Source organism: Elephas maximus, chromosome 3 (assembly GCF_024166365.1).
Source record: "Elephas maximus indicus isolate mEleMax1 chromosome 3, mEleMax1 primary haplotype, whole genome shotgun sequence".
NCBI classification, from domain to species: Eukaryota; Metazoa; Chordata; class Mammalia; order Proboscidea; family Elephantidae; genus Elephas; species Elephas maximus.
In genome coordinates this window covers 72,448,233-72,465,057 of record NC_064821.1, presented here as the reverse complement: position 1 = coordinate 72,465,057, position 16,825 = coordinate 72,448,233, and the positions used below count along the sequence as shown (strand labels likewise).

Sequence of the window (16,825 nt, the reverse complement as noted above, 5' to 3'; positions counted from 1 at the left end):
CCATGGCACTCCCTTACCCCCCAGCTTCCCCCGAGAGGGCTCAACGAATATGTGAGAGCTCCTCCACTCTGGTCATGTCTTGGGCCTGGGGCGCTGCCTCCAGTAGGCTCCTGTGGAAGCTCTGTGTCAGTAAAGGGGAGTTTGAGGCCCCTCCACCTCAGGTGTCGAGTCCCAGTCTGGGCAGAGGGGACCCTCGGAAAAGGGCTGTCAGGGAGCCTGGAGCTGGTGGCGAAGGCAGGTCTGAGGAGGGAAATGGGGAGGGCTGGCCACAGATGACCAGAGCAGTGAGGGGGCCTGGCCACGGGACCGAGGGTCAGATGCAGCCACGGGGCTGGTTGGTTCTGCCTGGGAAAGACATCTGCACATCAAAGCTGCCCAGGCAGGTACTTCCAGGACTCACCTGGGAGGGGCTGTAATGGTAGGGGCCAATGTCATAAATCAGTGAGATTCCTTGGGCTCTGCTGGGCGAGTGGGGGGAGCAGACTCTTTTCTTGCGTGGGACCCCAAAGTCAGCCACCTGCCCCCTTACCAAGCTCACATTCTGGTAAGAGTGTCCCAGTGCCCCACTCCCTTCCCTCTCTCCCTCACACCTGAGCTCAGGGCCCACAGTGTAGCACACAAAGGCAAGCAAGAAGCCATTGAAGGTGGAGCTCATGACAGAAGAGTAGGAGCCCAGGGAGGGGAAGATGAGCCAGTTGCCCACATCCAGTTCGGGCAGCTGCACCTCCTCCATGGAGAGCTCGTCAAGGGCATCGCACATGGGGCCATAGAGGGTGCAGGGGAAGAGGGGCGGCTCTGAGCAGAGCTCCTGCAAGGAGCAAGGGGGTGAGGAATCAGAGAGGAAAGGGCCCTGCAGTTCTCCTCACCCAACCCTCCCCTCAGGCAGTCAGGGAGAGCCCCCCTGCCCACCCCGGGGCACAGGCAAGAATGCACCAGCAGGGACAGTCATTCAGTCATTGTCTTTGTTGTTGTTAATTGCCAGGGAGTAGATTCTGACTCCTGGTGATCCCATGCGTGTCAGAGTAGAACTTTGCTCCACGGGGTTTTCAATGGCTGACTTTTCAGAAGTAGATCACCAGGCCTTTCTTCTGAGGTACCTCTGGGTGGACTTGAACCTCCATGTTGACCATTTACATAGCAGGCACTGGTCTCCGCATTTGAGATACACATCTGTGAACTAAACAAAGACCCTGCCCTTGCGAAGTCTGGAGTCTAGTAACACACTGCAGTCCTCCTAATTCCCAAGTACAGACACACATGGGACCTCAGTTTTCCAATCTATACAATGGGGTGATTTTATTCAATAATCATTCAAAGTAGTGCTTCTGAAATTTGGCTGCATATTGGAATTTCCTGGGGAAGTTTTAAAAAGTACTGTGCCTCGGTTCCAACCCCTGAGAAATGCTGATTTAAATGATTTGGGGCCTGGTCAGCAGTTCGAATCCACCAGGCACTCGTTGGAAACTCTATGGGGCAGTTCTACTCTGTCCTACAGGGTCGCTATGAGTTGGAATCAACTGGAAGGCAGCGAGTTTGGTTTTTTTGGTTTTGAGGCCTGGCCTGGACATTAGGATCTTTCAAAGCTTCCCAGGTAATTCTAGTGTGGAGCAAAGTTTGAGAACCTCTCCTTTAAGCCTCCTTCATCTCTGACATTCAAGAATTCTGGAAACACACACACACTGAGTCCATGAAGAAAGATGTCCATGGCAACACACATATCCAAGCAGATGAGCACACACACCTACACAGACGGTGCACTTGTATACCCACCTACCTGCACAGGTGTAAATCAACAAGGAATGCACACACACAGACGTACACGTGCAGATAACATAGGCACATGTGTGCCCGGCCTTGTCTGCACAGGGGGGAGTAATACTCTACAGAGCCAGGAGGGTCTCTGAGGGCCTGCACCACGCCACCTGGCAGAGAGATCCTGAGGCTGCACTTGGTGGTCTCACGGCTGGGAGTCATCGGAGCCATAGGAGGAGGTCCTCACCTTCACCATGATGGGTGTCCTAGGGACAGGCTCCTTGAAGAGGTAGTGGAAGACACCGTAGTGACCCTCACTGAGATAGTACAGCAGCTTCCGGTGGCCTTCTGGGAATGGGAACAGGGCAAGACTGAGGTGGGATCACCCAGGTATCACTACCCACTCTCAACACCTGACTGCCAGCACCCATGGGAGAGACGCAGAACCTCTGCCCGGCACTGGATCACTCCTATTCAACTTTCCCTGGTCAGACTAAATGTCTGCTGCTCCAGGAAGCTCTCCCTGATGCCCAACACCATGCATGGTTAGGGGCCTGTCCTCTGGGTTCTCACTGCCCCTCTGCTCATCCCATCAGGCTAACAAGCACCAGCCCCCTCCACCATGAAGAGTTATAACCCAGACACTGTTCTAAGACCTCTAACAGGTTAACTCATTTAAATTTCTTAACAACACTGTGAGTAGGTACAATGATCCTGTCATGGATTGAATTATGTCCCCCCCAAAATGTGTGTATCAATTGGGCTGGGCCGTGATTCCCAGTATTGTGTGATTTTCCTATACGTTGTAAATCCTGTCTCTATGATGTTAATGAAGGAGGTTGGGCGGAAGTTGTGTTAGTCAGGCAGGGCTCAGCCCACAGGACTGGATTGTGTCTTGAGGCAATCTCTTGAGATATAAAAGAAAGAAGCCAGAGGAGAGACTGTTGGACCTCATACCACCAAGAAAGCAGCCCTGGGAGCAGAGCACATCCGATGGACTCGGGGTCCCAGCGCAGAGAAGCTCCTAGTCTGGGGGAAGATTGGTGAAAAGGCTGACAGAGAGAGAAAGCCTTGCCCTGGAGCTGACACCCTGAATTTGGACTTTTATCCTACTTTACTGTGAAGAAGTAAACTTCTCTTTGTTGAAGCCATCCATTTGTGCTATTTCTGTTATAGCAGCACTAGATAACTAAGACAGATCCCTACTTTGTAAATGAAGAAACTGAGTCTGCCAGACGGCACACGAGGAGAATGAGGCAGGGCTGGGACTCGCCCCCAGAACATAGGTCCTAAGTGCTTGATTTTTCACTTAGTCCAGATTCTCTGAGCATCTGCTCGTGTGGGGCAAAGCACGGAGTAAATGGCCTTCTTATGACACAATTCCACGCTGGTTGCTCCTCCAGGGTGTGCTCATTTATCAATTTCCTTCCTCAAAATGGCGCCCAACTCTGACAAAAACAGACTACAGCTGCATCCTCACCTCCTTTCATTTGAACACTCCACTTTTATTGATATTGCTGAAATGTGTGGCAGCTTTCTCCCTACCTCCATCCCACTCTTGATGCATATTGAGCTGGTGGTCACCTACGACCCGCAGATACTCTGAACATGACCCTCTATCTAGTCAAGTCCTCACACTATTGTTTTTCTTGACTCTAAGCTCAGGATTTTACACTGATTTCTGTTACCATTGGGCACATTTCAGCTACCACTTAGATGCCAGTCTTTCTGAATTTTCTCCCTCTGAATCCTTTCCCCGCTGTCTTCTCCCTGGTGGCAGTCACCCCATCCCCCCACCCCTACTCTCCCAGCTGTCATCACTGAGGACTGTCCCCTGTGGCCCCAGCGTTGATTGTCCCTGAATCAGCCCTGGGTGGGATTAGTTGTGGCTGCCCTGAAGCCAAGAGCTTACTCTGCCCTGGCGTGTGGTGCAATTAAAAGTGCACAAGTTTTGAGTCAGACAGTTTGGGTCCAGCTGTCCCACTTACTAGCTGTGTTGCCTTGGACAAGTCACTTCCCCTCTCTGAGCCTCAATAGCTCTACCTCTAAAACGAGCATGAGCCAAAACCACCTACTGTTGCATAAAAAAAAAAAAAAGAAAATCTGTGCTTCATGCATAAGAGACCATTAATAATTTGAAGCTCTTGTTATTGTGGAAATAGAAAATAAGAAGCTGTGAATAATTATAACTTAGACTTTCATTACATTTTGGCTGAAATCATACAAGACAGGTTGTAAGGAAAAGAAATTAGTTGACTCAAGTGTCTTTGAGGCCACAAAGTGCCAGGCCAGTCATTTGTCAAAAGGATAAAGGAGGAGATTAAAATGATTTATAAAAATTTACAAGTTATCATAAAGCCATAAAGAATCAAGAGCATCAGTTCAGTAGGTTAGATGTACTAATATTCTGTAGCTCATCATAGAAACTAATTTCTGGTTGGCTTGCTTTGTGAGCACACACCCTGCTCCACCCCCTTCTGCAAAAATAACCAACTAACTAAGGAAAACTTCTCCTGTGATGGCAGACCTCTGTGGTAAGAAGGGTCCCTCTTGTCCTGTGGATGTGACCCTTAACTTTGAGGCCATGATAACTACAATATTGCCATTTTGTATCTGCCGGAAAATGCTTGAGGAGCCCTGGTGGTGCAGTGGTTAAGCATTTGGCTGCTAACAAAAAGGTTGGTGGTTCAAACCCACCAGCTGCTTCATGGGAGAAAGATGTGGCATTCAGCTTCCATAAAAATTACAGCCTTGGAAACCCTGTGGTGCAGTTCTACCCTGTCCTATAGGGTCACTATGAGTTGGAATTGACTTGACCACAATGGATTTGTTGTTGTTTAGAAAATACTTGCTGAAGGAATTTGCTTGTGGAAGTTATAAGGAGCACACCAGTGTACGTCTGTGTGTGACCTGCTGGGCTGTATTCTGTGACCTCACCTCTATGAATGCAGTATTAAGTCGTGGGCTACTCAGGAAGAAGGAAGTCCCTTGGTCTTGGCTCTCTACCTCTGGTCTGTTTGAGAACAACGGAATAGTGACACTAACAGGTTCATTCCTATACCCAGCTCGAAGCTTGTTTCCCGCTAATTAGACACCCAGGGGTGGAGCCTAGACCCTCTGCTCATCCTCTCCCCCCAGGTCTGGGCATAGCTAGGCAGTACCCGCCCCCCCCCACCCCGAGCCACCTTGCCTCACCCACTGGGCTCCAGCACAGCCGTCTTGGTGATGATGTTGACAGCAGCTGTGCGGACAGATGCTGCATAGAAGCAGCCAGGCTCTGCAATGACCTTGACGCCGATCCCCTCAGGGAAGTCCTGGGCCAGGGCAGTGCTGATCTCTCTCGCCATCCGGGGGACAGAGTCAGACCCAGCTCCTAATGTGTGCCAGTCCCTGTGCGGGCAGAGGGGTTTACATGCAGCGTCACCATTCACCCTGGGGCAGTGTGGTGGGGAGACAGTATTATCTCCCCCATTTTACTGAGGTAGAAACTGTGGCCCAGAGAGGGCAAGTAACTTGCCCAAGATCACATAGCAAGTGCACAGACTGTGGTACGCTGAGATGTCTGAATTTGGAACTATTTAAAGCAACAAACAATCAGCCAAGATGGAATGTTCCCTGGGCCTGGGGGACAGCAAACTCCTTCCCACCTGCAGCTTAACTAGGGAGAGCAACTAACATGTTTAAAGAAAGACACAGAGCCAGAACCACATATGTGCTCAAACATGCACACAGGACATGTATGCATGGTGGCAATAGACCCTTGAATAAAGACCAACAGACTCACAGTTACAGGAGCTCCCTGTACACACACACATACACACACACACACAGGTCCCTAAACACAGGCCGGGACACCAGGCTTCCCCTCATTCTTCCCTGGGGCCGACCCCCTCACCTCCTCAAACATGGGGTTGGAGCCCTCCACTCCGGGGAAGCCCCCTCCAATATCCAGGAGACCCGTGTCATGCCCGACCCTGCGGCCTATCTCAAACACTCGCTGGCAGTCAGCGATGGCAAGCGTGTAGCTCTGGGGCTTCTGGCAGTTGGAGCCCACATGGAAGCTGGGCACACTCATGACAAGTGACATGGAGAAACACATGTGAAAATGCAAGGGTCAGTACAAAGAGACTCGTGCATTCAGAAACAGCTCAGGGGATGCACAGACACATGGAACATGTGGAGGCAAATGCAGATCCGGACACCTCGGCACATGTGGCTGCGCTGGGCCACCTGGCACCCACAGAAACATCACTCTCAACACACAGGTGTCCCCCGAGATGCACGACACAATCCTTCAGTTGTGGGACTTCCGGTTTTGTGGCCATCACCTCTCTTAGCTGCCCCTCCCGATGTCTCCACTGCAGGGGGCTTTCCTTCTCCTCCTCTTTGGAGAGTGTGTGATATTCCAAATTCTAGTGCCTCTGAAGTGGAGGAGGTGGGACTGAGTAACCAATCAGGGCTGGGACTGGGGTAAGGCAAGTGAGGCACTGGCCTCACAAGCGGCATTGAAGGGGGTGTCAAAACAATATGTAATCAAGATAAATAACATTTAATGCACTGTCTAAAAAATCAAAATGAATGTAAAAACATCTGTGATGAACAGAACATAAACATTTTACATAAAGACAGGTTCAGTAACAGTGCTGTATCAAGCTATACTGGAGAACAAGACAAAAGGACAAAGCATAATACCACTGCTGCCTTTACTTAAAATTTAGATACCTTCTTCATCATGAATTTTTTGCATTGATTTTGATGTTTAAAAATAAATATTGCATTCAAATATTATTTATCAATATGAGCTTAGCAGACGATCCAGCAATTACACTCCCAGGTGTTTATCCAAGTGATTTGAAAAAGTGTGTCCACATAAAAACCTGCACACGAATCTTTATAGCTTTATTCATAATTGCCCCAACTGGAAGCAACCAAGCTGTCCTTCAACAGAAAAACAAACTGTGGTACATCCATACGATAAAGTATTACACAGCGATAAAGGAAATGAGCAATCAAGCTACGGAAAAACACGGGGCAACCTTAAATGCATGCTGCTAAGTGAAAGAAAAACCCTGGTGGCACAGTGGTTAAGAGCTATGGCTGCTAACCAAAAGGCCTGCAGTTTAAATCCACCAGGTGCTCCTTGGAAACCCTATGGGGCAGTTCTAGTCTGTCCTATAGTGTAGCTATGAGTCGGAATTGACTTGACGGCAGTGGGTTTTTTTGTTTTGTTTTGTTTTAAGTGAAAGAAGCCAGTCTGGAAAATCTACATGCTGTACGATTCCAAGTACATGATATCTGAGGCAGTGAAAAGATCAGTGGTTGCCAGGGACTTGGGGCGGGGGGAGGTGACGAGTCAGTGGAACACAGGGCATTTTAAACTCCCCCCCAAAAACCAAATGCATTGCCGTCAAGTCGATACTGACTCATAGCTACCCTATAGGACAGAGCAGAACTGCCCCATAGGGTTTCCAAGGAGCAGCTGGTGAGCTTGAACTGCTAACCTTTTGGTTAGCAGCCAAGCTCTTAACCGCTGCGCCACCAGGGCTCCCAGGGCATTTTAGGGCAATGGTGGAAACACGACATTATACGTTTTTCAAAACCAATAGAAGCGTATAGCACAAAGAGTGAGCCTTATGTAGACTATGGACCTTAGTTAATAACAGTGTATCAATATTGGTTCATTAATTGTAACAATGACACAGTGGCTGCAACAATGGGCTCAAAAGGGCTCAAACAGGCACAGACAGGACAGGGCGGTGTTTTATCCTGTTGTACGTAGGGTTGTTCTGCTGTACCTAGGGTTGCTATCAATCAGAGCTGACTGCACAGCACCTAACCACAACTGTAACAAGTGTACCTGAGGAATGTAAGAGAAACAGTGGGGGGCAGGGGCGAGGGGCATACGGCTCTGTACTTTCTGCACAATTTCTCTGTAAACAAAAAAAAAACTGCTCTAAAGAAATTAAGTCTATTAAAATGTCAAAAATAAATTAATTGCTTTTTAATAGCTCATTTATCTCGAGTACTAAAGTTTTGGATATGCACCTGAGGCCAGTGCCTTGCTCGCTCACCCTAGTTAGGGATAACATCCAACTCCTGTGCCTTCAGACAAACGGTGCAGCATGGAGGCCCAGAGAGCCATGGCCAATAACAGGCCATGAAGGAGAGGAGGGTAGAACCCCAGGACTCCTGCCTCCCAGTCCGGGGCAGCCATGCTCACTCACCTGGTTCTGACTACCGCCAGCCCCAGGTCTTTGGCAGACGTAAGCAGGTGGTCACACACCTTCAGGCTGGCCCCAAACTTGCCACTCAGGAGGAAGGTGCTCCCGCTGTCCTTGGTCTTCAGCCAGAGGACCAGTCTGGAGGAGGGGCGGCAGGCCGGCAGGGGGGCTTAGGCACAGGAACCCCTAGGCCTGGGTGCTTTACTGCCACCACCCCAGTCTCCACCTTCCTACTCTCCCTGCCTAGCTCCTCTGGGCTGTACAGCCACTGGTTTCCAAAGAATGAACACAGGCACTACTTCCAGTCTTCTGCCCAGGGAAGACAACTTGGAAAAGAATGCATTTATAAACACCTTCCACCTGCCTTCATGTTATAGGATCAGAGATGTTAAGTAACTTTCCTAAGATCAAGAGCACACAGCATGTGACAAATGAATTTGAGATTTGAACCCTGGTCTCTGTGACTCCAATGTGAATGCTCTTTCTATGACATCAGCTGGTGCCCAGGCCCTGCCTGCTGCCAACACAGACACAGACAATGTTCATTTCACACCAGCTGGCACGAGGGAAGGCATTGACCACTGGCCTGAATTCTTACGCTTGACTGCTGGGCCTCTCCAAGCCACCACACAGGACCACGGCCTATCTGGTTGCTGAGGCTCAACTCTGTCTTCCAAAGCCCCAGGCCTGCTGCCTCTTGCCCTACGTGCCCCACCTGCCCCACCTTCCCATGCCCCTGCTGGTCTCACCTGGCCCCGGGGTAATGCTGGCCCACCTTGACCAGCTCCTCCTCATTGTCGAAGGTCATACGCTACACCCCATGGAGAGCAGCATACCAGATGTGGGAGACGGGCTTGCAGGCGTGGGCGTAGATAATGCGTGAGGGGGCCACCCCAAGGCCCAACACCTGATCCAGCTCCACCTGACATGAGGGAAAGCCAGACTTGGGGGCTTCCTCATGCCTCCCATATTCTTAGGGTACAGGAGCTCTGGGCATGGTCCAAAGGGGCTGCCCTTGATTGAACGCCATTGTGCCATGCCATCTTCTAGACTAAGTATAGTTGGCCCCATTTTAGAGAGGGAGAAACTGAGGCCCAGAAAACTGAACTCGCTGGGCCAGGACAGGAAAAGGATCTGTGGCTTGAAGCATGTGCTCCTTCCATTCACTATCTCAGGCTGTCTGCCCTAGTCACGTGGACCTGTGGAAGGTTGTCCAGAGAGGGTTCATGCATTCATTCCTTCAAAAACAACCATTGAGCACCACCTGTGCCATGCACTGCTCCAGGTGTGGCTGTCCCTTTTCCAGGACTCCTGACCACTGGCCTCTCTTCCGGGCTACACTGGGCCCATGAAGGAGGCAACTGGCAGTGGGCACGGGCTTACCTGGCTGGCACAGTCAAAGCCGGTGCCCAGGGCAGTCAGGACATGCAGCACCCAGGGGCTGCTGTTGCACTTCACCGCATAGAAGTGTGAGACTTGTGGCAGGTTTTGGAGGAAGGTCTGATGGCAGCTGGCGAGCACTCCCAGGTCAGCCACCATGAAGGGGTCTCAGTGGTCCTGCAGGGGCAGAGAGGGAGAAGGAGGGAGGGCTTTGTAATGGGTTATCTCATTTAATCCTCACAACAACTCCATAAACTCTATAAAATATCATCTGTATTTTAGAGATGGGAAAATAAATGCTCAGAAAGAGGAAGTCACTCAGAAAGTTCAAGATCTTATAACAAGTACTTGGCAAAGATAGGATTTGAACTCAGGTCTTCTAAGTCTTAAACCAGGGGGACAAGCAGGTAGTCACATTTGTAAGCCAAAGCTGGAGGCCAAAATCGCTCCACACTCTACCCGTATAGCTTGGCACTGGGTAGAATCCCAGGTGGTAGGAGAAGGTGGTGAGGTCACAGAAAACTAGTCCACCAGCCCCAGCAGCATGGAGATTTGGAATAAGATCTAGTCTAACTTTTAACGGACTTGTAAAACCATTTAATGGAAAGTCTTATTTCTTGCCCAGGAAAGAAGAAACTGAAACTTCCTTCCCCCACTTCTTTCCAGCCCCTTCCCTCACCTCCCCTCGCATCTTCCCCTTCCCCTCCCTTCCTTATGGAATCAGAGAGCTCTCGATCTTCCTCTTCCTTAGGACCACCTGCTGGGCTGAGTCCCTTGGCTCCAGCGATGAGCTCTTTTGGCCAGGTGCTCTGAGGGGACCCTCTTTCCTTCTTCCGGCCCCAGAGTACCTGCGTCCTGTGGAGGGTTTACGCTGAGGACCCGGCCTCCCCTCCCCGCAGCTCCCAGGTTACACAAGTCCTTGGCGCCCCGTTCAGACACACAGAATTCCCTTGGAGTCCTCTTGAACTGTCCCACGTGTAGGATGGGCCACTGGCCCTGGGACAGCCTACTTCAGAGACTGCTGTAGGGATCACGCAAGAAGCTCAGGCTGTGCACACCTCTTCCAGGCTCCTCCACACCTGTGTTTCCATTTACAGAGAAAAAACTGAGGCACAGAAAGGATAAGTACGAAGTTGAAGGTCCCTTAGATCATAGAACATCAGAGCTAAGGCCCAGGAGATGCTCCACTCCAAACCCTCATGCTGCAGACAGAAACAAGAGGCCCAGGGAGAGGAAGAGAATTGCCCAAGGTCACCAGATGGTCAGTGGCAGAGCTGCACTAGACCTGGGCTCCCTAGAGTGCTTACTGAACCCCCTGCTGGCCACGAATCCCTGTGATGGAAATGAGGTCAGCTGAGCCAGGTCCCTCTGTTTCAACAGTTGGGACTGCACCCTGTGGCCCCCCCTCCACACTCAGACTCACCTTGTGCCCATGGTGACCTGCTTCCTCAGACACAGCCCAAGTAGCCAAGATTGATGCTGGTCCTGAGCTTCAGGTAAATCCCCTGTAAGAAGAGCAGAACCCAGCCCAGATCTCAGGAGGGGGCCAGAATCCTCTTCTCCAAAGTCTTGGCTACCTTGCCTGCTCAGCCCAAACTTCCTAGGTCGGGAGAACCAACCCTTGTAGGTCTGCCCACAAGGGCAGGTGCACAGGGTAAGGTCAGACTTCAGTTCTAGGTCAGAGACGATCAGATGGAAAAACTCCCACTTTACAGATGGGAAAACTGAGGCCCACAGGTCTCCAGCTCACTCAGCAAACCAGCTGTTGAACTGGGAATAAATCCAGGTTCTCAGACTCCAACCACGAGCGAGCTCCACTTTCGTGGGGAATGAGCTGGTTGTACCTTGCCCTCCGCTGCAGATTTAAAGATTTCCCTAGAAGTTCCTATGAATGAAGAAGTTAACCTGCTTGAGTCACTCAGTGTCTAGTCAACTCCTCCCACCTCTCCCCCCTTCCCCTCCATGGGCTTCTGAGGTCACATCTGTGTGCCTCTGGTCCTCCCAGGCTGACTCTACCACCTTGGACCTGCCCTACCTCTGGGATATCAGCTGTCACCTCCTGCAAGCCTATACCCCACCTTTGGGCTGTTCTTGGCAGGAAGATCAGCAGGGAGCTTACTACCCCTCTGACTTTTCTCTTCTGCTAGTCTTGCCCCAGGGAGGGGGTGGAGAGGACCCAAGGGTAGCAGGGATGGCAGGGTCCCAAATCTTCCTGCGCTTGGACTGGCACAGATATGGGCTCTACCCAGAAACTAACCTGCTATGTGACCTCGGACCAGTCGGTCTTTTTTTCCTCTAGCCTGCCTACAGCTTGCAGGCACCTCCACGGCCCTCCCTCCCTGGTACAGCAGAGTAGTCAAACCCATGGGCTTGACATCAGCCTATTTCACTACTCACAAACTGTGTGTCTGAAAGTAAGTTATCTGACTGTCTTAAGCCTCAGTTTTCTCATCTGGAAAATGGGACCTCAAGGAGGAGTGATGAGTAAGTGAGATGATTGTATATAAAGCACTAACTAATAGTGTTGGTCTTTGTGTTTACACTTCTTTCTGTCCCTATGAGTTTCCCTTACAAGACTTGAAAGCAGGGACCACATCTTCTGAGCCTCTGGGTCCCCTGTGCCTCGTATAAGACCCAGCACAGAGTTTGATCCAGCAAATATTTGTAGAAATAAGTCAATAAATGAATATCACAGCTAATACATGGGAGATTTAGGATTTAGATCAAGGCCTGTCTGACTCCTAATCCTGTTAGAGATCCAGGGCAGAAAAATCAGTGGGACAGAATTGACAGTGAAGAATCAAAGCGTAGAACAAAAGAAATACGACAAATCATCAAGAAAGGAAAGGTTTATTGAGTAAATGATGCTGGGACAATAGATGAGTAATTTGGAAAGTAAAATCTCTCCAGACCCTCATATTCACTAAAATAATTTCAAAATTGTTTAAAGAGTTAAATACATATTTTAAAACAAGTCACAGGACATCTTTTAAAAAAAATAGAAGAGATTATCGTATCTTTGGGGGGATAACTTTTTAAGCTTGGATGCAGTAAAGGAGATCATACAGAGTGAGGGATTAACAGATTTGATGATAGCCAACTTATAAAATTATATCCATTCATGACCATTATGTTACTCAGCTCTTCCTCAGGAGACGTGTGAGGTGTTGGATTAACTAACAGGGCAGTGTGACCTTGAATCAGTCACTGCCTTGTCAGGTTTTGATTCTCTCAGTTATAAAACAGACGAGGGGCAGATGACCTCTAAGAAGAAATATGGTGCAGTGATTAAGGCCTCATCTGAATCCCGGCTCCTAGGCAAGTTAGTTTACTTCTCCTGATTCTCCATTCCCTCCTCTGTAAAATGGAAATATTAGTAGTATCTGATGGTAGTGCTGTTTTGAAGATTAAATCAGATAATCCAAGTAAATATCTTCATTTACCCAACCCTAGGTGTAAAAAAAAAAAAAAAAAAAACCATTGCCATCGAGTCGATTCCGACTCATAGCGACCCCGTAGGACAGCATAGAACTGCGCCTGGTGGATTTAAACCGCTGATCTTTTGGTTAGCAGCTGAACTCTTACCACTACGCCACCAGGGTTTCCAATCCTAGGTATACACCCAAAAGTAGTGAAAGCAGGAACGCAAACAGAAACCTGTACACCAGTGTTTATTGCAGCACTTTTCACAGTAGCCAAAAGGTGGAAACAACCAAAATGTTCTTCAACAGAAGAATGGACAAACAAAAAGTGGCATATGCATACAATGGAATATTAGTCATAAAGAGAGATGAAGTCCTGACGCATTTCTGATACAACGTCAATGAATCTTGAAAACGTGAAGTCAGTCAGTTGCAGAAGGACAAATACTGTATGATCTCACTTACAGGAAATAAACAAAGATATAGAAACCACGACTTATTAGTCATTACCTGGGGTGGGAGGGAAGGAGAAAGAAGAAGTTTTTGCTTGGGGGGAGCACTGAGTTTACATTAATGGTGGTAGAATACTTAGGAAAAAGATAAGGGTTGTGCAACAGGAAGTGTGTAAGCAATGTTACCAAATTGTGCATGTAGAAACTGTTGAATTGGTGAATGTTTTGTTGTTTATATGTGCACTATAATTAAAAAAAAAAAAAGCGTAACTAAATTTTTCATTTAAATACTGTTGATTTTAGTTGCTAGGATTTGAGGATTATTTGTTACTACTTCCTAATACACACCTTAGTAGTAACTACTATGCAGATGGCCCTGACAGCTTACCTTCCTCATTATATAAATAATTTTCAGCTCAGCCTGCCTCGTTATATTCTTATTTTTTCTGGGACATTACTGTGAATAAAGAAACAAGCTTGGCCCTGTGAATTAGGTATGAATTGTAATTAAAGGGATGACTTTTGTCAACAACTGTGAGATACCTCAAACCTGTTGTCTTTGAGTCAATTCCAACTCATAGCAATCCTATAGGACAGAGTAGAACTGCCCCATAGGGCTTCCAAGGAGCAGTTGGTGGATTTGAACTGCCAACCTTTTGGTCAGCAGCCCAGCTCTTAACTACCACACCACCAGGGTTCCAAAGATACCTCAGATATTCTTTAACTGTGCTGGTAAGTGTTGTTCTTAACAACCAACTCTTGAAGTATTTTCCTTCAGGGGAAGCATCAGACATCATGCCAATATTCTTTGGCCTTAAGCACTTAAAAACTATCTGTTCTGAGTCAAGTTTAGAATCAGAAGAAAGATAAATCAGGCCTAATATTTCTATAACTTCCATAGCTGGATTAATGAATGTTTGTGGAATCTCTACAGGCCAATGCAATTTATACACAGCTACCACTTGTCTGTCAGTGGAGACTTGCGTGTTGCTATGATGCTGAACAGGTTTCAACAGAGCTTCCAGGCTAAGATGGACTAGGAAGAAAAACCTGGTGACCTGCTTATGAAAATCAGTCAATGAAAACCCTATGGATATGGTCAACTGATTCCTGACAAGGGTGCTGAGTTCATTAGATGGGGAAAGAAGAGTCTCTTCAATAAATGGTGCTGGGAACATTGGATTTCCACATGTAGAAAAATGAAACAGGATCCGTGCCTCACATCACACAAAAAAACATGTTCAAAATGGATTATGGGCCTAAATGTGCAAACTAAAACCATAAAATTCTTAGAAGAAGATGCAGGGGCAATGCTATCAGGCCTGTTTATAACAATGGGTTGTCTAATATAATAACAAGATCACAAACAGCAAAAGACAAAATAAATAAATGGGATCTCATTAAAATTAAAAACTTTTGTTCATCAAAAGACTTTACCAAAAAAGTGAAAAGGCAAGCTACCAACTGGAAGAATGTCTTTGGAAACCATATATCCAATAAGAATCTAATAACCAAAATATATGTAAAACTTAATAACAAAAAGGCAAATAACTGAATCATAAAATGGGAAATGACCTCGAATAGACATTTCATCCAAGAGGACATTCAGGTAGTTACCAAACACATGAAAAGATGCTCAAGATCATTAGCTATCAGAGAGGTGCAAAACAAAACCACAATGAGGTATCATTTCACTCTCACTAGGATGGCTAAGACTAAAACAAACAACCAAAAAGATATTAGCTAATGTTGGTGAGTATGTGGGCAAATTTAAACCCTTATCCATTGCTGGTGGGAATGCAAAATGGTGCAGCTGTTGTGGAAAACAGTGCAGCAGTTCCTCAAAAAACTAAGAATAAACTTCCATACCATCCAGCAATTCCACTCCTAGGTATATACCCAAAGCGCTTGAAATCAGAGACTCAAACAGAGACTCCTACACCAATGTTCATTGCAGCACTATTCGCAATAGGCAAAAGGTGGAAACAACCTAAATGCCCATGAACAGATGAGCAAATAAAATGTGATACATATATACCATGGAATGCCATGTGGCCAGTAAGAGAAATGAGGTCTTGATACATACTACAGTATGGATGGAGCTGGAAGACATTATGCTGAGTGAACTAAGTAGATTACAAGAGGACAAATATTGCATGACCTCACTTATATAAAAAGACAAGAAAAAGCAAATACATAGAGACCAAAGTTTTAGTGGTTCCCTAGGGGGAGAGAGAGGGAGGGGAGCTTATTGCTTACGGAGTACTGAGTTTCAGTTTACCGTAATGGAAAAATCACACTGATTAAGGGTAGAGTTGCAAAGACGATTCTTGTAAATGCTCCTAATAAGTTGTCCATCTGTAAAAAGTTGAGCTGGCAAAAGTTGTGTGATAGGTATATTTACAACAAAGACAAAAAAAAAAAAGAGCAGCTGCTGAGGCTGCATATGTATACCAAACATCTCATGGGATTTGGTTCCTTGGTTTGGAGGTTTAGGGTCATGATTTCATGGGGTATCCCAGTTAATTGGCCTAATAACACATTTAGTGCTTCTGTTCTACCTCCTAGCTCCCTGTGTAGTGCCCGGGGTCTTAAAAGCTTGCAAGTGCCCACTTAAGGCACAACTGCTCTGTATTCACTTGGACTAACAGAGGAAGAAAGAGAGTCAGGAATAGGAGGAGGAAATAAACGTGTTGCTAGTTGCTTCCATGAACTACCTTCTTTGCCATGAGACCAGAAGAACTGGATGGTGCCCAGATACCATTACTGAATATTTTGATCAAAGATTCTACAGAAGAATCCTGTAGGGGGAAAACGCAGATCAGAATTTTAAATTCTTATGGAATCCATACTTTCTGGAGCAATGGAGGCTGGATGAACCCCCAGACTATTGCCCTGAAATAGTCTTCAAATTATGAACCAAAAATATCCCCTGAAGTCTTCTTAAAATCCAACAGTAGTTTATCTTAACTAGTAAAGAATGTCTGTCTTGAGCATTGTGCTCTTTTAAGATCTATCTATATGGGATCAAAATAACAATAGTAACTTGAAATATTAGATAGGAATCTCAGTGAGTTTATGTTAATGCGGGAGGAACAACTCAGAAAAGGAAGGTGAAAATGGTTGCACAACTCGAAGAATGTAATCAATGTCATCGAATTATACATGAAGAAACTGTTGAATTGGTGTGTTTTGCTCAACAAAAAATAATAAGATAAATTATTTAAAAACTTATAAAAAGAAAACCCTATGGATCGTAAAGGTCTAATCTGCAAGCAATCATGGGGATGGCACAGGACCAGGCAGTGCTTCCTTCAGTTGTTCATGGGTCATCATGAGCTGGGGACCAACTCAGCAGCAGTGTACAACAACAACTGTGCATTGCATCATTTCCTGTTCCTTATACTCCTCATCACAACCCCATTCAGCACTAAACATCATGTCCATTTTATAGATGAAGAAACTGAGACTCACAGATAAACATCATGTCCATTTTATAGATGAAGAAACAGAGAATCACAGATAAACATCATGTCCATTTTATAGATGAAGAAACAGAGGCTCACAGATATTAATATTAGGGAGAGAAAATTGCTCA

General features: G+C 47.0%; 1 protein-coding gene across 1 annotated transcript; it reads right to left on the bottom strand.

The window, feature by feature from the left end:
- Positions 1-940: 940 nt before the first annotated feature.
- On the bottom strand, positions 941-9,512 carry LOC126071295 (antizyme inhibitor 2-like). Its single transcript, XM_049875525.1, is given in 8 exon segments — positions 941-1,177; positions 2,000-2,100; positions 4,952-5,091; positions 5,640-5,813; positions 7,977-8,111; positions 8,723-8,945; positions 9,238-9,313; positions 9,357-9,512. Coding segments are annotated over 8 exon segments (1,110 nt in total). The 3' UTR covers positions 941-1,072.
- Positions 9,513-16,825: the final 7,313 nt, after the last annotated feature.